Raw genomic sequence first — 24,791 nt, 5'->3', positions numbered from 1 at the left:
AAACAAAACCAGATCACCAAACCATACGGACACTGTGATTACGACCCTATAAAATAGGTAGGCAGCAGCCTGGTGTCGTGTGGTGGTTTCTAAGGTTTTCTATTTTTAGTTAAAGGCTTTTTGTTCACATAAAATCTTAGAAGCTCAAAATATAAAACAGGAAAAGGCAGAGGTTTGTAGGGGTGCTTGATAGAGGGGTGAGAGCCGGAGCCTGCCCGCGCTTCTCTTGCTGTTCTCGCCCCTCTGCCCCTGTGCCAACACCTCTCCTCCCAGATATGAGGGCAGCTGCCGTGGTGTGTTCAGAGAGCAGGAGGATTTGAAAAGCCCCAGAATAGACTTCTGGTTAAACATTGCAGTTTAAAAACATGCACTTTGCTTCGATCCTTTCTAAAATGCCACTAAATTAACAGCGAAAGGGCCAAAATGGGTGAAGAGTCAGTGTCAACCTTTTTGGGAACTTGGACAGCGGCTAGATGAGGGGTGACTAAGCCCTTGGAGCTGAGGAAACAGAAACCTGAGGGTCTGCAGATGAGGAACTGTGAAGAAGGAAGCCTGTCCGGGGCACAGCACCCTGAAAAGGCCCTGAAATTGGAGGCACAGATCCTTCCGAAAGAGAGGGTAAGAGGCCGGGCTGTGGTTTGTGGAAAGTCTTCTGAAGGAGCAGTCAGATCCTGGACTCCTTTCCTCTTCTCTCAGCAGCCTAACGATGACCTCTCTCCCACCTCAGCAGAAGCCAGGGTTATGCTGGAGATAGTGAAGAGGCTCCAGACTCAGGGACAGAGGCCAGGCCAGGGTGGTGGAGACACCATACGGCAAGAGAATGAACTGATTGGTTCTGGATTAGTCATGTGACGCAGACGGGGCCAACTAAATCCATCCTTGCCATTTTTGTATTCTGAGACTGGGAGAGAAAAGCAGGGTTGGAAGCCACATCTCCCCTCCACATGAAAAAAGCCTATTGAAATAGAAAAGAAGGAAGTAAAATACAGATGAGAGGGAAAGAGAGAAGGACAGAGAGTCAGAGAAAGAGGGACAGAGAGAGTGGGAGGGGGTGGGGGAGGGACAGAAGTTTATTGTGATTGTGTGTGTGTGTGTGTGTGTGTGTGTCTGTCCGCCCAGGTGAGTGTCCTGGATGTGTTGAGGCCCTGTTCTAATCTTTGAGGTTACTCCTTGCTGGTTCTTGTAACTCATCCTTCAATTCTATAAACCACTCAGTATCTTCTATATCGGTTTGCTAGGACTGCCCTCACAAAGTACGCAGATTGGGTGACTTAAACAACAGAAATTTATTTCCTCATGGTTCTGGAGGCGGGAAGTCCAAAATGAAAGTGTTGGCAGGGTTAGCGTCTTCTGAGGCTTCTCTCCTTGGCTTGTAGACGGCCATCTTCTCCCTTGAGCCTTCCCAGGGTCTTCCCTCTGTGCTGTCTGTATCCTACCCTCCCCTTTTTAGAACACCAGATTGGATTGGGCCTACCTATACAAGTTCATTTTCCCTGAATTATTTCTTTAAAGACCCTATCTCCAGATAGAGTTACATTCTTTTGTTTGTTTTTAAAGATTTTATTTATTTATTTGAGAGAGAGAGAGAGAGACAGCATGAACTGGAGCGGGTGGGGCACAGGGGGAGAGGTGGTCTCCCTGCTGAGTGTGGGGCCTGGAGACATGAGGCTCCTTGTGGGGCTCAATCCCAGGACACTGAGATCACGACCTGGGCCAAAGTCAGATGCCTTACTCACTGAGCCACCCAGGCACCTCTAGAGTCACATTCTGAAGTATTTGTTGTTAGGACTTCAGTATACGAATTTTGAGGAGAGGGGCACAATTTAGCCTGTTAAAATTAATATGGACAGCAAACAAATGGATTTTGAAATAACTTAAGCTATTTCTAACTTAGTTTCTGCCACTTGCACCTAAACAGCCTTGACTTAACATTCACTCAGCTCTTGTGTACCCCCTTGTGGGCCTTATAGTTTTCCTTAGTTACTTTTTTTAACCTGTACTTCCATTCATCTTTTCCTATGTTTATGTTCCTTAAAATGAGAAGTAGATCATGGTTTGCATAACCTATGGAGCTAGATGATCTGATTCAGAGAGCTCTACTTATTGGCTGTTTGGTCTTGGTAAAGTTCTCTATGCCTCAATTTCCTCATCTGTTAAATGGGAATGATGATGATAGCAGGTTGTTGTGAAGATTCAATATGCTGATGAATGTAAAGCGTTTAGAATAGAGACTGGCATATGGTGAGTTTTATGTAAGTGTGTGCTATTATGTATTCATTCAGAAGTCTCTGTAAAAAATGACTATGTTATGTACATATAGATGCTTAATAAATATTTATTACCAGTTTTTAAAAGTAATCTCTATGTCCAACATGGGGCTCGAACTCATGACACCAGGGTCAAGAATTATTTATTAATTCTACTCCGTAAATATATGTGCTATAAAAGGGATTCATAAAAATAACTTCAAATCATTATTTAATATATTGTTATCTGCCAATGTAAAGTTTCTTTATAATGTTCTTTTTCCTTGTTTAGTCAATGGTCACTATAAACAGCTATAACTCTGTACACTATCTTAAATACTTTAAGCAAGCTGATATAATAAATAAGTATAGAGCCATTTTGTTGGACTTTAGAATCTCTTGTCATTTTGGAGAGGCTGCGGTAAAAGTTAGGGTTGGCTCTGGTCTTGGCTCTACCCGTACACTGTGAGCCTGGACAAAATCTTGCCTTCTTGCTGGTTTCATTTGCAGACTGAGGCTGGACTACGTAAGCTTTAGGGTCTCTAATGCCAACATTCTATATTACTTAACATTCTATATTACTTACTTTTGAAAGAACATTTTACCTGATCTGTTCAGAGCTTTTAAAAAATTACATTATTCCTCATTTCCTACTTTGAATATAACTTTACTAATTCTGACACATAGTTAGATGTATGTCTGGGCATCCATTGGATGAATGAGAAATAAGTTATTAAAATTTGGGAGAGATCAATAGCAATTATAATATCTTTTGATAAGTTGAACATTTTATTTCTAATGAGTAACCCTGCCCCCCAAAGAAACCAGTAAGATAATAAGAAAATAATATAAAATGCTACTTTATTTTATTTAATTTTAACTCCTTGGTCATTCTTAATTTTTTCAGAGCAGTCTTTTGAGTGCTAGTCCTATACAGTTAACAGATTAGTCATTCTGTAATTATAGAGTCTCTGGCCCTGCTGGGAGGCAAGGGTGGGGCGTGGGGGAAGACGAGAAATACATGATATTTGCTCTTGTGCTCCTACCTTGTGCTGGAAACACGCCGACAAAATGCTCAGAAATACAAAGTTGTGCACAGGCCAGCGTGTGCCAAGTTAATACCACACTACTTTCATTTAACAAAAGTGTATTCATTGCTTGCTCTGTTCCTGGGGATCAGGCTGAACCAGACAAAGTTCTAGTCCTTTTGGAGTTGACATTTTAGTTAAATATACAATTTTGAATCAAAGAAAAAAATGAAGGGAAAGTGAGGGTTAATCTCTCTCCATTAGCCTCATAGGCAGGTTCATACCCTGGCAGCAGGGGGCGGTCTCCTCAGGGTGGGCAGCTCTGTGGGTCTACAAGGCAGTCTCACCCCTCCAGGGAAACAGCCATTTACCTGATAGATCTAACAGGGCAGATCATTGCTTAACCTTCTGCATACAATGTTATTTTTAGTAATAATACTGAAATGAAATGAATAATCATAATAATGGACAGAAAAGAAACAGTGAGATATTTCTTTTATTGAACTCTGTATATGTAATCATGTCAATAAAAATAATTATTAAGTCATAAAATAAATTAACACAGGATCGAAGAAGAGGGAAAAGTAATGGACTAATATTTTTAAATTACATTCATTTTTTCCAAATGAAAGGGAAAAAGCATATACCTCCATACTAGCCTGCCACAGACATGAGTAATAACATTATAGGCTAATAATCATTAGTTCACAATTAAGCAAGAAAAATAACAAGAAAGGATCCATTTCAAATTTTAAAGATACTATTCCAATAGAGTAAAATATTACATGTATGAAAACTTGCACTTACCAAACGAGAATATTATAGCTTGCAGTTTGCACTGTTTTATTAAATTTTAATCACAGGTAAAAGCTCCAAGTGGTCACACAGAATGAGAGGATTAAATCGAATGAGAGAGAATGGAAGTAGCACAAGTTCTGTTACAATCACTTCTTTCAAATCTATGTTTAAGTGCAGTAGCAGATAGTTCCACCCGAGGTGGAGACAGGAAAGGCACCAAAAGCAAGCATGGATGGTTCCGAACCATAAGGAACCTAACTGCTCAACAAACACTTGTAGATGGGTTGGTTGATGCCTGTGCTCTTCTGACTTAACTTCTATGTAGAGTCCAAGGCCTCTGGAAGGATGAAAAAGTATTAATTTTACTTATTATAATATTGAATAGTAACTGCAGAAATTGTTGAGAACTTAGACCGCTAAAAGATCTGCGGGGAGGAAGAGTATTTTACATGAGATCTGACATTGTGTAGAATTGCTGACGTGTGACTATCGTTCTTAAAAGCAGACCAACTTTTAGGCCACCTGGTCCATCGGTGGTCCGAGCCCTTGTCCCCTGCCATGGAGGGCTGCAACGAGCCGCGACTGGATGCTAAGTCCGAGGTCACCAACCAGCTTGTAGATTTTCAGTGGAAGCTGGGTATGGCCGTGAGCTCGGACAGTGGCAGATCTCTTAAGTATCCTTATGTTGCAGTGCTGCTGAAAGTGGCAGATCATTCAGGCCAAGTAAAGAACAAGTCCTTTGAAATGACAATTCCACAATTTCAGAATTTCTATAGACAGTTCAAGGAAATTGCTGCAGGTATAGAAACTGTGTGAAAACTGATTACTTGGCTGACAGATTACTACCATCATCCTAAAATCATGGACTTCACTTCCTGTAACAAAACCGTATAAGGGTCAAATGATATTTATTGAATAAAAATTGTACGTTTCTTTTTCCATTTTTTAATAATAAAAAAATTAGACAAACAGGAATTAGATAATGGTGATCAATGCAAAACTTTGTGAATGTACTAAAAGCTGCTGAATTGAATGCTCTAAAGGGCGAATTCTATGTTATGTAAATTTTATCTCAATAAAAAAATCAGACAAAAAAAAAAGCAGACCAACTTTTAGCCTGTTTTTATTATTGTTTCAAAATTCTCTATAGACCATGCACGCCCTTATTGTTTGAGATCTCTCCTATTACCACTCATGGACTCCCATGCCATAGGAAATGAGGAAAAATAGTATAGGAACTATAACTTAGAGCCACATGTGTTGAATTTGTATGATTCTTCCTCTTTCCGCATTCCAGACCCAGGGGACACAGTCCCACACAGGGACCTCACGAAGCGCCAGCAGACATTCTGGATCCTGCAGCAGAGTAAGGAGCCTGGGAGCCCTAAGTTGCCTTTGGTAGGTTTTGAAATGATAGTATAAAGTGGTTTATCTATTGGGTGAGTGCAAAATTGGAATTAGGGTGTGTATTCATGTATACGTGCGTGTGTGTGTGTGTGAGCGTGTGTGTGTGTGTGTCTGAGGGGTGAGGTTCGGGAGGCTGGTGAAGAGCCTTAGGCTACACATAAGATGAATTTGTGCCCCCTCCTGGAAATAATGGGAAATTTTGGTTTTAAAATTAATGTGGATTTAAATAGCCTCTCTCTTCAAGAAGTTTGAAATACTTCACAGATGCCCTTTAATTCCTATTTTCAGTCTCCCCATGAGTTTGGCAAGAGATGCCTATTGTAGTTTTTTGTTTTTGTTTTTTTGTTTCTTAATATTTTATTTATTTGACAGAGAGAAATCACAACTAGGCAGAGAGGCAGGCAGAGAGAGAGGAGGAAGCAGGCTCCCCGCGGAGCAGAGAGCCCGATGTGGGGCTCGATCCCAGGACCCTGGGACCATGACCTGAGCTGAAGGCAGAGGCTTTAACCCACTGAGCCACCCAGGTGCCCCTATGCCTATTGTAGTTTAACAAGGAGGACATTGTGATAGGGATATTCAGTGATTCCCCCTGTCCCAGGGCGAATGTATGAAACAACAGATGAATTTTAGATGTACGTATAGAAAAGGGAAAAAATCAGACCAAATCAATAACAAGCAATTATTGAAAGCTATTGTTTAGGAGTATCACATGACACTGTCTGGTCCGGTTGAAGTTTCCCAGTGACCAGCCAGTCCACTTGCAGAGGCACACCCAGCAGACAATTTCTGTGCACAAGGAGACATGTGTGAGAACGTTCTGACAGACTGACTCTATTGGGCTACTCGATGCCACTGATGACACTCGAGGAAGATGGCCTTCTGGGCCATTGCTGTGGAAGCCATGTTGTTGTAATGTTCCTCTGCTCAGCCAGCTGGGCTCCAGGTCCCCCAGCTCACCCAAGGCACAGCCCAATCCTCACCTACCTTGTACCTCCCACTACAGGCCTCTCCCCTTCTACCCAGGGCCTCCCTGTCACCACTGAGGTATAAGATACGACAAGACTGCCAGGGGCACACTGGCATGATAGGCCCAGGAGGCTGCAGGCAGAAAAGGAATGGCTTGTGTCGGCTTATAGGCTGGTGGCTCTCACTGCCATTTCTTTATGGCTGCAAGGGGCGCCAGGAAACAATTCCAGAAGTGCGAGGCGTTCAGACCCAGTGAAGCAAATTTCAACCCCGGAGAGGTAAAGGGTGAGAGACAGAGCCATAGATAAATTTTTCTCCTTCCTCTTCTTCAAAGGACTCTTCTGAGAACTGTTTCCATGTGGCTTTTCTAGGAACTTCTTACCTGACCTAGCAACCGGTTGCACTTTTTAGTGAAGTGGAGGGCCTTTTCAGAACTTTCCTTCCCCTTCCTTTCTGCCTCAATGCCCTGTCCTCCTTCACTCTTTCTGCTTTGGGCTTGGCGTTCTTCCAGTAAAGATTTAGAATGTAAATTTTGCCTCAGACTATCGTTTCTAGGGAACTCAGACTCAGACAAAGAATGTTTACTGCAACAAAATTGTCGCAATGCTCAGACATTGTTTTATGATCTCAAAAATTAATTAAACCATTAGAATAAAGAAAAAGAAGGAAAAATAGAGGGGGGAAAAGGGACTTTCAAGCTGAAAACTAAAATTAAAGCAAACTCCACGCTAAGAACAGCTTATGACTTAGAAGACTTCACTTCTGTTCTCTCTCTGCTGCTCTTTTGCAAGCTGTCCTATAACCTTATATTTTATTTATTTTTTATTTTATTTATTTATTTGACAGACAGAGATCACAAGTAGGCAGAGAGACAGGCAGAGAGAGAGGAGGGGAAGCAGGCCCCCTGCTGAGCAGAGAGCCCAATGTGGGGCTCGATCCCAGGACCCTGGGATGATGACCTGAGCCGAAGGCAGAGGCTTTAACCCACTGAGCCACCCAGGTGCCCCAACCTTATAATTTAAATCACTGCAATATTGTGAAAAGCTTTCAACTTTCAGATCCTAAAAAATGCTTAAATATATGGATGTCAATGATTAGTCTAGAAAAGAAAAACAATATTCAGAAGAGTAGTTGCTGTTTCAGGTACAAATTTAATACCTTTTATTTTTGTAAAATTGACCCAAATTTCAGAAGTTCTTCCAAGAATTCTGGGGTCAGGTGACCTGGGATTAAAAACACATACTTAGCCATCACTTAAAAGTTCTTTTATTTCTTTAAGCTTCAACTTTCTCTTCTTTTAGGTAAGGATAAGATAGTCCTCAATTCATAGGGTTGTCTTGGGTTTTAAATGAGATTCAGTGTCTGGTACATAGTATTCAATAAACATTATCATTATCCATTATAGCCCCAAGGAGGAAAATCAAGTGAGCAAAAATTGGTGCTGAACGAAGCTACATTTATGCTTGTTATCTTTTTTTTTTTTATGCTTGTTATCTTGAGAAAGATGAATTCCAGTTGGAGCTTTTGCTATGGGAACGATATATGATTTTTTTTTCATCATTGTGTGTGTGTGAGTATGTGTGTGTATGAATTCATTCAACCCATTTTCTTGATCACCTATTGTAGACCTGGCATTTTTCAAGGCGTGAAGATAGATGGAAATCAAGATAGACTAGGTCTCTGTTCTCAAGGATTTCTTTTTCATAAAAAAACATCTTGCTATTGGTGCTTTTTGTTTTGTTTTTTGCTTATTTGTTAGCTATTCAGGAGATATTCAGCATTTGGTAAGGTGATGAGAGCTCAGCACCCCAGGATAGATGAGAAAACCTGAGGTTTGTAGTTTTGATACACTTAGATGTTATTTTGAAGGAAACCAAGAAATGTATGTTCTCTGGAAAGGTGTGGAAGGAGGGCAAAAAGAGACCACGGTTCAAATCCCAGAGGTGACAGTTGTCGACAGTGGTCCCAGGGAGGTGCTATTGCCAGGGAAATGTCGAGGGCATGGGTGGAAAGAGAACCACATCTGGGATACTGTTATCTCAGAAGTCCCAACCAGGTACTTCGCTGACTGCCCAGCGACTGGTGGGGAGAACTGAAGTCGGAAGTCCCACTAAATTTCTGTCTTCTCTGGGGTGGGATTTGGCTCCTCTACACCCGAGGGAGCAAAGTTTTGTCCTGCCCCTCTCCCGCTGCCTGATGCTCACTTCTTATCTCTCTGTCACAAGCTCGGTCACCATAAGCAAACAGAGGACTTCCCTTCTCTTGGGGAATTGCCAATTCTGTGAAACCAACTGTCCTAAATCATCTAGACACATAGACCAGTGTATGAGGAAAAGCCTGGTAACAGACCACCTTTTAAAATGAAAACTCTTGGGCGCCTGGGTGGCTCAGTGGGTTAAGCCGCTGCTTTCGGCTCAGGTCATGATCTCAGGGTCCTGGGATCGAGCCCCACATCAGGATCTCTGCTCCGTGGGGAGCCTGCTTCCTCCTCTCTCTCTGCCTGCCTCTCTGCCTACTTGTGATCTCTCTCTGTCAAATAAATAAATAAAAATCTTTTAAAAAAATAAAATAAAATGAAAACTCTTCTTTATTTGCTCACCATGGTCCAAAAACACTTGTCTTTTTTCCCCCTATTCTTTAAATATGTCATGTTTCTGTTTCAAGGTCTTAGCACATGCTGTTCCCTCTGCCTGGAATTTATACTCCCAAATCATCATACAACAGGCTTCACTGTCACCTCTTTGGAGAAGCCTTCCCTGACCACCCTACTCAGTGTCAATCACCCCACTTGCAGCCCAGACACTAACTGATTATCTTGTTCTTTCTCTCCCTTCTCTCTCTCTCCATCCCTCCCTCCTGTTCTTTCTTCTTCTTCTTCTTTTTTTAATGCTTGAGGTAAAAAACAGTGAGTCAATCATATACCTCAATTCATGGTACCCTATTATTCCCTTTCTTTCATGGATATTTCTTTCACTCAGCCCCGATTTCCATTTTCATTCCCTCCCCTTTCACACAGGCATCCACCGTAGGATAGTAGATATATACTCTTTGATATAAGTACAATACTGTAAAATGTCAGGTGTTGTTTGGTATATGTTTTAAATTTTTATTAGAGCATTGTGCCATAGACCTTGTTCTATTTATGTTTTATAATCAGCAGTGGGATTTAAATATCCATATGTATTTGCGTTCATTTTTCCAAGCGATCCCTGGCATTCTGTAGATGCATTTATCCCCCCTTAGGATGAGCTCCCAAAAAGAGCTTTACATTGACTATCCCCGTCTTTGCCCCTTTATAGATCTGGAAGAGAACTGATCGGGACATCTAACTGGGGAGGGATTGCTGGCCATATGTAGGTACATACTTACATACATATAAGGTCTAAATACTTTATATATATTAAATCAGTCAGTCCTCACAAGAGCCCTCTGAAGTAGGTGTTATTATCATCCCCATTTTACCGGTAAAGAAACTGAGTGGTTCATGACCTGTTCAAGGTCAGAACTGGTTTTTAAACTTGTAGGTGACTCCCTCCAGGCGCATTTAAGAAGAGTCCCCAGTGCCCTAGCTGGCACTGTCCTACCCCTCTCCCCATCCCCTTATGCTCTACACAAATGCCCTCAGAGAACCAGCACCCCTGTCCTGCCCTTTACAGAGACTGTTTTCCCCTCATTGGTAATCCCCTAGCCCTCCAGCTGTGGAAGGGATGGATGGCCCCATTGTTATCTTCCTCACCCTGGCCAGCCTCTGACACCCCTGGCCAGCTGCTATTGGCCTCAAGGTGGCACCAGGCCAGGCAGTGATTTGCCAAGAAAACAGCCGCAACTCCACCTCTACCATGCTCCAGAGGTGACCTCCTCTTCTTCCCCTGTTGTTTGCCCCAGCAGGTCATAGCCACCCCTCCTCTCCGCCCAGGGCTCCTTTTGCCTCTTGCCTAGACTTTCCCAGATTTGAAAAGTCATGCTTCCCTCTGGCGTCGCGAGGCAATATCAGGTTTGGATTTTGTGGGGAGCGTTATAGTCTTCAGAACTTTAACCAAGACCTGAAATTGTCATCTTTGTTTATTTGTTTGCCTGTTTATTATCTGTTAACCCCCTGTAGACTATAAATGCATCGTGAGCAAGGACTTTGCCTTTCTCGTCTCTATACCTTCAGCTTCAGTTCAATACCCAGCATATACAGATTAAGGACGATGTAAGAAATAGCCTTGTGTTCCTTGGTTCCCTTTATGTAAATTCAAGGATCAGAAAAATATAAGTACAGCTTTTGTTAATGTAGGAAATGAGATCGTGGATAATGTTCTTTATCTTTGTGACTCATGGGAAGAGGCAAGTTCAGAGTAGAATATAGACCAAGCTTATTGGATATTTTGTATCAGTCGTTCTCAAAGTGTGGTCTGAGGACTCCTTGGGAGGTTTCAAGACCTTTTCAGGGGTCTCATGGGGTCAAAATCATGCATGCACAAAAGATCTGTTCAAAATTCGGGAGAGACCGATGGATTTTAAAATAACAGAGTGCAGAATATTCATCAATACGCTTTCAGTTTCCACACTGGAGCCAAGTGTTAAGAAACTATTGCTTGTTAAGTTTTGGTATAGTAGCACAAAAGAATATCTTCAATAATCTGAAAAGACTATTAAAATACTCTTCCAGGGGCGCTTGGGTGGCTCAGTCGGTTAAGCATCTGCCCTCTGTTGAGGTTATGATCCCAGGGTCCTGGGCTCAAGCCCCATGTGGGGCTGTCTGCTCAGCATGGAGTCTTCTTCTCCCTCTATGCTCTCCCTCACTCTCTCTCTCAAATAAATAAATAATAATCTTTTAAAAAATACTCTTCCAGCCCCCAAAATAATTCTCTTTCATTTTCCAGCATCATATCTGTATGAGGCCAAATCTTCTTCATGTACTTTAATCAAAATAATATATTGCAATAAATTAAAGTGAAATTAAAGAAACTATGTGAATCTATAGTTGTCTTCTGTTGAGCCAGATATTAAAGAGATTGGTGAAAAGGTAGAACAGTGCTACTCTCTCACTGTATCTTTTTTTCATTCTGGAAAATATAGTTATTTTTCTTTCTTTTTTTTATTTTTTTTTAAATTTTATTTATTTATTTATTTTTTCAGCATAACAGTATTCATTGTTTTTGCACAACACCCAGTGCTCCATGCAATACGTGCCCTCCCTATTACCTACCACCTGGTTCCCCCAACCTCCCACCCCCTTTTCTTTCTTTTTTTTTTTAAGATTTTTTTTTTTATTCATTTGTCAGAGACAGAGAGAGAGACAGAGAGTGAGTACAAGCAGGGGGAGGGCCAGATGGAGAAACAGACTCCTCGCTGAGCAGGGAGCCTGACCTGGGACTCTATCCTGGGACCTGAGGATCATGATCTGAGCCAAAGGCAGATGCTTAACCAACTGAGCCACCCAGGTGTCCCTGGAAAACTAGTTATTTTTCATAAAAGGATGTTATTTATGCTACTATATAATAAGTTTATTATACGTACTTTATTTAATATTTTAAAATCTCTCAGTTTTAATTTCCAAACTGTAAAGATCAATAGATGTAACCACCAGAAATAGCTTTTTGGGTCCCCAATAATTTTTAAGAGCACATGGGACAAAAAGTTTTAAGAACTTCTACTTTATTCCATTGCAAGGAGATGAACCCCAAGTCTGTGAACTAGCTATAGACTCTTGGTTTTCAGAACCTGGAGTCTTGATTTTTTTTTTTTTTTTGAAGATTTTATTTGTTTATGTGGCAGAGAGAGAGACACTCAAGAAAGAGAGGGAACACAAGCAGGGGGAGAGGGAGAAGGAGAAGCAGCTTCCCCCCGAGCAGGGAGCCCAATGTGGGGCTCGATCCTAGGACCCTGAGATCATGACCTGAGCCAAAGGCAACCACTTAACCAACTGCACCACCCAGGCACCCCTGGAGTCTTGATTTTTAAAAGCAATTTTTATATCTTAAGTCAAATTCATTCCCAGAAAAAAGTGATACGAATTCTTCACAAATAAACTAGTTTTATCAGTTAGATATTACTGTGAACAAACATCCACAAAATCTCAGAGGTATATGAAAATAAAGTATTTATATAGCTCCAAGATCGAGGGTTGAGCATGAAGTCTTCCCAGGCCCAGGGTTGGAACCAGCACAGTTTCACTCTCTTAGTCTGTTGGCCAAACCCAGAGTTGAAGGACTCATCCTAAGGGGAGTAGATGCAAAGTCATATTGCAAAGAGAGTGGGCAAGGAGGAGTGAAGAATGGGGCATCAAGGTGCTCTACACCAACTGTGTAAAATTAAGATGGCAAGTCCAACTTTCTAATTTCTGTTGCTTAACACTGGAGGCATGGAACTGCCTTCTTTACTCAAATCCTTGGAAACTTAGAAGTCTCTGAAACACTGGTTGGCTTTTTTTTTTTTTTTTTAAGATTTATTTATTTATTTATTTGACAGAGATCAAAGTAGGCAGAGAGGCAGGCAGAGAGAGAGGGGAGCAGAGAGCCCGAAGCGGGGCTCGATCCCAGGACCCTGAGATCATGACCTGAGTCGAAGGCAGAGGCCTCAACCCACTGAGCCACCCAGGTGCCCTGAAACACTGTTTTTAAAATTCACTATAAACTCCTTGTATAGATAGACACTCAATCCATAAAACTTTGTTTTTTGCCAAATTTGTATATTAATTATGTAAGTCAGTTACTTATTTAACTCCCAGTGGATGTTCAAAAGACTCCAAAAACCATTTCTTTATAGTGCTCATCTACAGCTGTTGAGGGAGTTAGAGTAGCTTGGTCTCTAAAGCACTTTCTTGCACTTTTTACTGAAGAGTTAATAGAGTAAGGATAGTAATTATAAAGTATATTACTGTATCAGTTCACCCAAAGGGGAATTCGTTTTGGCACTAAACAGGGCAAGGTACACTTTTGAGGAAATATGTTTCTTCTAATAACCAACTGTGTTAGTTGTCCCACAGATTGAAGAAGGGAGGAAGAAAGGGATAAATAAGTTAATCAAAAACATAAACTCAGAGGCAACACAATAAATACCTATCTCCATAAAGAAGACCCTTTACAACAATTTTAGGGGTCTAAGAGAAATAAGAACAAAACTTAGATTTAGATGATGCTGTTTTCCCAAATAATACAAAACTCTTTAAAAGGAATCCTTATAGACCCTGTTACGTGAAAGATAAATATTTTACTCTCATTTTGTGTAAAAATTTAATGAGTATCTGTGAAAAACTAAAACAATTGGTGAAAAGTGTAGTTATTTAATTATTTGACTCAATTCAGCTTTATTCTCATCCTCTTGAGTAATTGATATTCTTCATATACTTTGGAGCAAGGCTATGGAGAACCAATCTTTAATTTATTATCATTTACAGAATGCTTATCACATGTTTGGCACTGAGGGAATCCTGACATTATAAAACTAGTCCTTGTTCACAGGATCCTATTGTCTATTTGGGGAGGTAATCAGTGCATTTTTAAAAAATTAGTAACGGGGCACCTGGGTGGCTCAGTTGGTTAAGCATCTGCCTTTGGCTCAGGTCATGATGATCCCAGGGTCCTGGGATCAAGCCCCACATCAGGTTCCCTGCTCAATGGAGAGCCTGCTTCTCCCTCTCCCACTCCCCCTGCTTGTGCACCCTCTCTCTCCTTATCAAATAAATCTTTTTAAAAAATCAATAACAGAGATATAAAATATAAAGTCTGAAAGACCAGTGAGTCTAGCTGGAGAAGGGACGGTGTTTTCTTTCCAACATCCATTAAGCCTCAACCACAGCCCATTTTGGAAAAAAAAAAAAATCATGTTATTTACGTGGGATTATCCTCACCCCCAGCTCCAGGGCTGATCCCTAACTGGCCTAAATCAATCAAAGTAATCCCAGCCTCTGGAGCCAAGTGATGGGTTCTGGTAATTCATGAAATTCCTATAGCCATAGGGACTGGGCATGGGAACTCGGTCAGCTGGAAGCTCAGGATTTGTGTGGAATTTCTGGAGTGCAGATACTCTCCCTCCTTCTGAGTGAATATGGTTGTGAGGCTGGAACCTGCTTCTCAACACATTGCCGTATTGGGGGATATCCCACCACATGCATATCTGTGGGGGACAGGGATGCCTCTCAGTGTAGAAACACTGAGGGCCAGATAGTCATGGTCCCAGGCAGCTTCACAGCTTCTGCTCGGCCATCTGAACGACCTGTGTGGTTCTGTGAATCCCGAGCTAGCAACGTGAGGAATTGGAGAATTCATTCTGTTAGTGGCAGGGTTGGTGCATGGGAGCAACATGCAATGCCCTAGAGCAACAGTGTCAGAAGTAGTGCTTAGCATCCTGAATCCCAGGGTCGGAATGGAGCACACCGTCTTGACCAAACTGCTTCTGTGACCTAATTCCCACTGCGGGTCTATCTAGCCTTTGACTTACCCAATGTCCTTTCAGCAAACATGTTATTTCCTAGATCAGTCAGAATCCATTTTTAGTGCTTAGACTGAGAATTCTCTCTAGAACGTTTACCAGACATCCCCTTTCATTGTGTCTAAGCCCTCCTGAGCTGGACTTTCTGTTATGTGAAGCTAGAAGCATCCTAACTGAGTCTGGAGTACTGGCAGGACGTGTTCTCAGAGCCCTGAGCAATAACGGAGTGTCAGAATGGGTTGGGTATGCGATTGAATTTAGCCTAATGCATCAACCCAGTGCAGGCAAGGAGGTTGCAGCAGGCAATAGTCACGTGGTGACTGCAGGGGAGGGAGGACAGCAGTTCTGAACTCAGTTCAGCAGCCTCCTTCCCCCGGAACTGAGGGTGAGCTGATCCTCATGCCCTCTCCCCCACCCTCTTTGTTGTGGGCAAGGCAGGTAGGAAGAATGACAGGCTAGATCATCCTTCGCATCCTCACCCCAACCCAATCCTACTTGGATGTTATGAGATAAGGGTTTGCAAACCCATCGTTGGGCTAGTCCTGCAGAGTTGGCTGTCTGTGGTCTAGATTTTCGAGGGACAGATCTCATTCTGGGATGTGCAGGCAAGTGCCTCCCAGTTGGCCCCTGTCCAGACAAGCCCGCTTGCTGAGTATCCCTGCAGCCTAGGCAACAGCCGTTCAGTGTTGAGGCCTTGTTCACAGGGTCATCAAGACATGAGGTTATGAGGTATGCCCCCACACAAATTAAAGAACATTTAGAAATTATTTTTCTGCATCTCCACTTGCACTTGGGTTTTGGCTTGCCTATTTCTTACTGTTCTGTTAGCTCTTTGATGCCTCTAAGATATTTTTTCTAATCTAGCCAGCATTTTTAGTTCTTTTCAGTGGGAGAGTGATCCAAAACATCTTGGTAACCAATACTGTCAGAAATAGAAATCTTCCACCGAGTTTTTTTTTTAATTTCATCATTATAGTTTTCATTCTTATAAGTTTCAGGTGGGCCTTAAGTCTCTGATAATTTAAAATTATTTCTTATTGCCTGTCCATATTTCAAGCCTGTCTTTTACTTCTTTAAAATTGTCAGACATAGTTATTTTATATTTGCTGTCTGATATGTTCAGTATCTGAGGTCTTTGGAGTCCTTTGCTGATATCTACCTGTTATGCTGGATCTCGTTCATGGTGCCTTATGTCCCAGTATGCTTAAAGTGTTTGCTGAAAGACTGTTTGTTCCTTAGAAATTGTGTGTGTGTGTGTGTATATGTGTGAGAATTTCCAGAACTGATGGAAGAACCTCCATAGATTCAAAAAGAATCCTATCCTTACTCCCACTCCCCACCCAAAAAGAAAAATCTCTAGGACAAACTAAAAACATTCAGATACACACATCTATATTTACAATGTTATATCAGCTTGAAGAAGAAACATGGGAAGATGCACAATCTATTTTTAACACAGTCATGTGAGCATGGGAATGAAGGGTAGGGTGGGGAAGAATGATGTGGGTGATGAGGACAGGGAAGGTGGGGAAATAACAAAACAAAAAGGGAAACAAAAGATGCAAACATGTACTTTTTGGAATTTTAATAAATGTATATCTATGTAGAGATATATATGTAGAGAGAAAGCTTAAAAATAAAATGTATGAACAAAGGAAAACAATATCTCACTGTAGAGAAAGATCCAAAATAAAATAATTAGAAACTGACTTTAAAAGTGGATTCAAAGACTAATGCCCTGTGACCACATGCAAAGGTGATTCAACCTTAAGAAATATATCAATGTAATTCAATATACTATAGTTAACTAATTAAAAGTCAACAATCTTATGTTAGAATAAATACATGCTCCTATTACCAATGACTGGGAAGACCACTTGGTAAGTTAAGCACTTCTTTAGAAAAGATCACCTGGAATTCAGAGTATTGCTCTTCATCCCCCACGGGGCTCCTTTCAACCGCTTTGAGAACAAGAAGAAAACGAACAACATTCAACTCTATGCCCGCCATGTGTTCATCGAGGGCAGCTGCGATGACGGAGCATCTCAATTTCATTCGTGGTGTGGTTGACTCCAAGGACCTGCCCTAGAAATCTCCCTAGAAAGGCTCCAGCAGAGCAAACTCTTGAAGGTCATTCCCAAAAACCATTGTAAAGTAATGATGCCTTGAGCTCTCCTCTGAGCTGGTGGAGCACAAGGAGAACCATAGGAAATTCTACAAGGCCTTCTCTAAAAACCTAAAGCCTAGAATCCATGAGAGCTCGACTCCTCGGCACGGCCTTTCTGAGCCGCTGTGCTGTCACGCTTCTCGGTCTGGAAGTGAGATGACTTCTTTATTGGGTTATCTCCCACATGAAGGAGACCCAGAAGTCCATCTGTGACAACGCTGGGGAGAGAAAAGAGCAGGTTGCCATCTCCACTTTTGTGATGTGAGTGCGGAAGCAGGGGTTCGAGGTAGTCACCTAACCGACTGAGCCACTCAGGCACCCCTCATTATTCTTTTTATGAGTGTGATATTGTTTTATTCCCTTGAGATTTGAAAAAACTGAAGAGGTTATACTACCCTATGGGTTATATAATATTCTAGATAATAACATTAACATATATAATAACATCATAAAAGATGGGAGGAACCAACATTCTCATCCCATGTTGTTGATGGGAGTGCAAACAACAGATTTTGAAATGTAATCAGACAACAAATATTAAAACATTAAACATGTTCATCTTTTGAACTTGCAATCCCACTTTGAGGAATCTATATTGCAGAAACAAATGAATCAGACAATACAAGGATGGTTCTTGCAGCACTGTTTATAAAACTCTGTGGGAAGTTGGGGGAAGTGGAGGGAGCAGGGACAGCTGAACATCCATCAGGAATAGAATGGTAAATTCTTTTTTTTTTTTTTTTAAAGATTTTATTTATTTATCTGACAGAGAGAGATCACAAGTAGGCAGAAAGGCAGGCGGGGGAGGGAGGAGGCAGGCTTGCTGCTGAACAGAGAGCCCAACGCAGGGCTCAATCCCAGGACCCTGGGATCATGACCTGAGCCAAAGGCAGAGGCTTAACCCACTGAGCCACCCAGGTGCGCCTAGAATGGTAAATTCTATGGGGATTCACAGAATGAGGTGGTTGGTTTTTTTTTTTTCCACTTTGGCATTACTGTATTTACACTGATTATACAGAGAGATATTCATAATAACCTACTAAGTGAAGAAAGCAGGATACAGGATGTAATAGATCATGTGTAGATTTGCCAACCCAGGATTGGTTAAACTTTTCCATAAAATAGGACATTTGGGAGAGTTTGTGTCACACATACCCCCTCACCAAATTCCAGTGTGGAAATCCTAACTGCCTCAGTGATGGTATTAGGAAGTGGGCTGTTAGGAGGGGACAGTCCATGAGGGTGGAGCCTTCATGAATGGGGTTTGTGCCCTTATAAGAAGAGACATGAGCGCTTTCTCTCTGTCCTTCTCCATCTCCCTCCACACCCCCTTGTACCTTACTCCTTTTCCTTCATCTCTTTCTCTGTCTCTGCCTCTGACTTCTCTCAGCCTCTTTGTCTTTGTCTTTCCAAAACAGCGGTCTGCAAACCAGTAAGAATGTCCTTACCAGATACCGGATCTTTAAAGCACCTTGATATTGGACTTTACAGCCTCTAAAATTGTGAAAAATAAATGCTTGTTGTTTAAGCTACTTGGCGTAGGATATTTTTATATGGCAGCCCAAACTAAGATAGACCCCTGTTCTCAGCCCAAGTGTGCCCATGATACATGCCTGGAGAATCAGAGCATTCCTCTAGCCACAGGGGTTGATTCAGGGATGAACGTTTAATCTGATCAGAAACAGTAAGTTAAGGATGCCTGGGTGGCTCAGGTTAAGCTGCTGTCTTCAGTTCAGGTCATGATCCCAAGGTCCTGGGATCTAGCCCTATACCAGGCTCCCTGCTTGGTGGAGAGCCTACTTCTCCCTCTGACTGCTGCTCTGCCTACTTGTATTCTCTATCTCTGTGTCAAATAAATAAAAACTTTTAAAAAAAGGAAAGAAAGAAACAGAAAGTGCAAAATTTCAGAACTTTCACTGATTCTGTTGAAAAAGAAACATACTCAGGAATGCCGGGGTGGCTCAGTTGTTAAGCAACTGCCTTCAGCTCAGGTCATGATCCCGGGGTTCTGGGATCCCAGGGTTCTGGGATGGAGCTCTGCATCGGGCTCCTGGCTTAGCAGAAAGCCTGCTTCTTCCTCTCCCACTCCTCCTGCTTGTGTTCCTTTTCTCACTGTTTCTCTCTGTCAGATAAATAAATAAATAAATAAATAAATACTCTCTTTTCTCCTGGGTTTGGAACTATAAGTATGTACACCCCGAGCTGTGGCACCCATCTTTGCCCGCACAGGGGAAGACTTTCCCCAAAATGTCCCAATATGGAGAAAAACTGAATCAAGACAGAGCTAAACCAGGGCTTGATTTAAGTCCCGAGATCCAGCTATGCTTGAAGCCTACCAGGTTTGTGAACCAATAAATTCTCCCTCTTACTTAAATTCCTTTCTGTTTCTGTTACTTATAATCAAGAGTCCTGATTAATATAGAGAACAATGTGGTTGATTTGATTCTGATTTCTATAATTATGCATTTGTGTTTGGATAGATGCATTTATGCATATTTGGTGTGGAGGATATACACTAAAACGTTAACATTGGGTGCCTCAGAGGGATGGGACTGGAGAAGGAAGGGGTGTTATACACCTCTGGAATGTTTGACTTGCGTGTTTGTATCTTTTGTAATTTTTTAAAATCTTATAAATTAAAAAAATGGATGTCACATATCTTGTGTTTTTCCAAATGTGGGATTTTATAGAGGGGATAATAGTGCAAGTGACCTGGGAAAAGAAAAACAGCTTAAATTTGACAAAGGAACATCTTTATAGAATAATCGTATTAGCTGGTGAAAACCCAGAAAAGCTTTTCTGAGTAAATTCTTGATTTCAGAACTTAAATATAATTGATTAGTGCTCTTTATATATTTATCTTGAGTTAAAATGATTAATGTTCTTTGAAATGGCCTTCTTCCTAGCTAGCATGATGCACATATGGTATTATAAATCCAATATATTTAGGAATAAGAAACAGGATTTCTCCCTAATGATTAAAATATACCTCCCCCACCCCTGTTAAGAAAACAAAATAATAAATTATTTCATTATTGAGCTGGAAATTTGTCTTTCTCACATTCTAATTCTGAGTTAATAGACTGGAAGTTCTTATCACAGTTTATTCTGAAATATCTTTTAAACAGTTACTTAGGTTAGTATTTGGGATGTTTTTCCATGCTGTCGTCTTTGATTTCTTGATTATAAACATCATCAACTATCTGATCAGCCCAAATGACCAAAATCTTGATGTTACAGTTTTACAAAAACACAGTTTGGAGGCATATGTTGTTACAGTACTTATATGTGCATTATTCAGTAAGATGGCCTTTTCCCTCCCGAAGATTGGGGAAGGGAGATGGGGGAACACTAATGATGTCGTACAGAGGAGAAAATGGCTACTCTAGCCTTTGAGTGGCATTTCACAGTTCCTCATCTCACAGCCCATTTTAAACCCAGGGAAAGGTCACTTACCTTCTCTCACAAGCCTTTAACTCACTTGAGAGATGGGCTTAGCCAAAGATAAAGCTCCTGTGAATTGGTAACCTGGTTTTGGAAAAAGACTTGCATAGTAACTAAGGTGTTGGGTAAACAGACACTTACATTTATTTACAAAGCAGCCTCATAGCTATGATGATTATATTGATTATTTCTTTGCAGCACAAAGTAGCTGTCTTGAAGTTCCTTTTTCCAGGAAGCGATCAGCTAAATTTAAAGTTGGGAATTGCTTTCTTGAATATAAGTATATCACGTTACTAGATTGTATCTGCAAATCCATATACCTCGTGTGTAGATCGAAATGATCATGTCTGTCAGTAATTTCTAGGGAAAACAGGGCATTTTTAGAAGAGTGGGATTTCTAATGAAGCTTGTAAAAAATATTACTCATTAAATGTATCAGAATGAAAATTTTGACAAGGGACAGTGAGTAAAATAAGTAAACAATGCCTTCTAAAACAGTACAATATGTAAATAATTTTCCTGTTACAAAATCCATCCTGTAAGAGGGCACAATTGATTTTATTGATTTATAGTACCACCAATGTTCTTGTAATGTAAAATTAAGTAGCTAGCCTCGGCATTAAATTTTAAACTCAGAATCACCATCAATCTTTTATTTAGATCTGAGAAGCTCCAGAGGTTGCTTTAACAGTGGAATCTTAGTATGGTTCTCCCACATGGAGTCATTCAGCTTCAGGATATTGTGTCCTCTTTTACAAGTCTGCAGGCAGAACTATTACCTCTTACAATGGAAACCATGTACAACGAATTTTTTTTCCCACTTCACACTGGAGTGAGGATTATTTCGCGTTGACTAACAACTTATATATTTTTTTCCCTCAGCTTTATTAACTCTGGCCAAGTCCTTCCTTTTCATGAACAGAATTGAGAATGCTGTTCTTTTAATCTTCTGGGTTGAATTCTGGCTCATGCAAAGATTAAGTGAAGTGACTCCAAACCTAAAATCCTATAATTACAGACCCTTTCTTTAAGTTGGTGTTTGGTCTTCCTTTTCCCTCTGCTTCTAAGTTGGGAAGAGAGCTCTCAACTACAAATTACGAAAGTCTTGGCTTATTCATCTGTGGTAAAGCAAACAGATTTGAAGAGGCCGTCTATTTAGCTACCATTTGTTCTGTTTAATCTGAGATTAGACCTAGGTTTACAAAAGAAATCTACAAAATTCAGAGTGGCCAGGATTCTTTAAGACAGTGTTACTGGATAGTAGTGTCTTCCTATAGCTTCCTTTGAATGGCTTGTAAGTTGCGGGGGAGGGGGTGGAATGTAAATACTTCAAGCTCTGACAAACTTGAAGATGCAGTTTAGGAAAGAACAGAATTATCTACAAATTGATCACATAACTTGTTGAAGTACTTCTCAATGGTAGCACATGTTCCTTAACCGATTATTTATTTATTTATTAACGATTTTATTTATTTATTTGACAGAGGGAGAGAGACCACAAGCAGGCAGAGAGGCAGGCAGAGGGGGAGGGGGATCCAAGGTCCCTGCGAAGCAGAGAGCCCCATGTGGGGCTTGATCCCAGCAGCCTGAGATCATGACCTGAGCCAAAGGCAGAGGCTCAACTGACTGAGCCACCCAGGCGCCCCACCTTAACCAATTTTTTAAAGGAGCTTTTAATAATTGCTCTAGTAATCTACTGAATGTGTTTTTACCAGTGACCATCACCTGAGGGAAGACCAAGGAACTCATTACTGTAATGGCCTGTGTAAAGAAACCCCCATGGGGAAGGAAGACTTAAAATTACAATCTCATTTCTAATTGGAATCTGGTGACAGAGAAACTAGTCACAGATGGAGCAAAGAGCCAAAAGAGCTGCTTGCCCATCTGGGGCAATCGGTAGCCAGCAAGACTTTGCATTTGCCTATGAGGCAATTTTTACAGCCAGTTTGCAGGTTTAAGTCCTGTACAGTCTCAAAGGGACCTAATAGAGGACATTTCATAGATTCAGAACATGGCAATTTGTTTTAAGAAAGACTACAATGGGTAATGTGACCTTCCAACTTGGAGACATGTTATTAATTAATGAAGGATATTAGTTTAGTTCTGTTTTTATAACTCCAGTAAACTTAAAGAAATGTCTCAGTGGTCACTGAAAGCAGAAAACCGTATGTTTGAGGCTGTGCTTTTCTGCCTGTTGCTTTCTCTGCTTGAAGAGCCTGCTGGGGGCAGGGTGGTAAGTAAAGACTCGGGACCAGGCAAACAGTCAGACCTGAGTTCCTGCTTCAACTCTGCCATTACTGGCTGGATGGTTATAAGCATGAAACTGTAACTGAGTCCAAGCTTGTTCTGCTTGCCCCACAACAGGCCAGCAAGTTGAGAGGCAAGATGTTGGGGTAAGAAATGCAACTTTATTTGGAAAACCAGCAGACCAAGCGGATGGGGGACTTTATCCTAAAGAACATCTCTCCTTGGCAAGAAATTCAAGCTTCTGCTACATTAGCAAAAGGGAGAAGCAGAATGGGGTTGGAGTCAAAAGGTGACTGATTATCTGTAAACATCCCAATTAAGTCGTGTAACTTCTCTGACCATGGTCAGTTGATCTTTGTGTACAGGAATCTGGTCCTGTCAATCCTATATATCTTAAACAGAGTATAGTCATTTCTGTACTTATTTCCTTATCTCCTCGAGTGAGGTAGATTTTGGGTAAAAAGCAGTTTATGTACACCTTAGCTGTAAGCAGAAGATTTAAGCTATAGGTCACAGCAGCAAGGGAAATAGAAGCAATATGGAGTCAGATATGCTAAGGTTTTCCCTGTTACAAAACTTACTGTTTCTGTTTCTTCAGATGTTTACTGGAATCAATGATAATTATACTGAGGGGATGTGGAGATAATGAAGTTAGCTCATAGCAGATGCTCCAAAATGTTCCTTTACTTCTTTTTTCCCTGTCTGTCTGCCTGTAAATCACTCATCCTTCAGATCAAACTCACTAATCCTCTTACCTTCCAGCTCTCCAGACTCCTCTCTTATCACAAAAATGGAAATGTTAGGCTATCCTTGGGCTATTATTCCCAGGTGGTCTTTGGAACAGAAGACTGTGATCTCTTCAAAAGATGCAGAACCAAGGGTCTTCAAACAGCTAAGATTCCATCAGAACCTAGAATAGCAGACCACTTGGATCTTCAAAGTCTTGGGCTCCTGAGTCTGTTAAGGAAGATCTCTTGTGCTTTTTTTGTATAATCCAATCATGAGACCTTTGAAGTCCACCGACTGATAAAAGAGCTGTGCCTTCATCTAACTTCCCAACCTAATAACATCTTACCTTACTAATCTTCCCCACTGATCTGCCCTTTGGTCTACTTTTCAGGCAAACCTGCTGTTTGCCTAACTGAGAAATCTGCAACATTTATCGCCCCTGGTCAGCCAGCATTCACAACTCAGGTGGTACACTAGCTGTCCTTTGATAGGCTCCCCTCTTCTACCTCAGATCTTCAGAGTGACCCTCACACAGCTCTGTGTAAACTTTTTGTCCTACTTCGATGAAGAGGGACAGCCAATTCAGTAGTTTGGATCTGCTTTGATGATCTGTCACAGTTCTTGCCCAATTCACCTAATCACTATTGTTCAGACATTTCTGGCTTCATTTCAAGTATTGGGTTAACTTGGTTTAGGACCCCACCTCAGAGCTAAATTTTGAAGTACAACTTCAGCAACATTTTACTATACTTTTCCACAACTCAGAACACATGCCTAGTTTATGCTTAATGGTTAATCTAACTGCATACATCTTTTGCCAGATTCTTCCTGTATGTCCTACCTGGGAAGGTTTTCTTTACTGCTAATCATTCTATCCTTAATCATCTCATAAAGCCTTTAGTCTCCCCAGTCATTGCTCCTAACCTATAGACCAAACATAGCTTACTCTGAGTGATATTGAACAAAATGCTATGGTTCTTTGCTACTCACACGTGAATTTAGTCACTTCTAGATTTTCGTAAAACAAACCTCTCACTTCTACAGTTAGGAGTGTTTATAAGTTGTTTATGTACACCATTCCCCCATCGTGCATGCTTTTCACATTAAATAAAGTAATCCATTTAAATCAGTGTTCTGTTGTGTCTATGATGTTATCAGCTGATGGTGTAAGTCAAGGTTGGCAAACTTTCTCTGTAAAAGGCCAGATAATAAATACTTTGAGCTTTGCAGGCCATACAATCTCTGTGGCAGCTGTTCAACTCTGTCAAAGGCAGCAGTCACAGGCAATTTGTAAATGAATGGGTCTGCATGGCTGGGAGCCAACGTAACTACCTATAGAAG

At 41.1% G+C, this 24,791-nt stretch overlaps 1 protein-coding gene and 1 long non-coding RNA gene across 2 annotated transcripts; both read left to right on the top strand.

Annotated features, from left to right (window-relative positions):
* The first annotated feature begins 406 nt into the window (after positions 1–406).
* On the top strand, positions 407–24,579 carry LOC123940287. The gene is made up of 3 exons (XR_006818062.1): positions 407–618; positions 5,370–5,470; positions 22,839–24,579. It is a non-coding gene; the product is annotated as an uncharacterized LOC123940287 (long non-coding RNA).
* LOC123940286 (COMM domain-containing protein 6-like) lies at positions 4,631–4,998 on the top strand. Its single transcript, XM_046002959.1, has one exon. It carries the CDS (start codon positions 4,631–4,633, stop codon positions 4,886–4,888), a length of 258 nt encoding a protein of 85 aa, XP_045858915.1. The 3' UTR covers positions 4,889–4,998.
* Positions 24,580–24,791: the final 212 nt, after the last annotated feature.

Source organism: Meles meles, chromosome 4 (assembly GCF_922984935.1).
Source record: "Meles meles chromosome 4, mMelMel3.1 paternal haplotype, whole genome shotgun sequence".
Classification (NCBI taxonomy): Eukaryota; Metazoa; Chordata; class Mammalia; order Carnivora; family Mustelidae; genus Meles; species Meles meles.
This window is presented reverse-complemented; position numbering and strand designations above follow the sequence as displayed.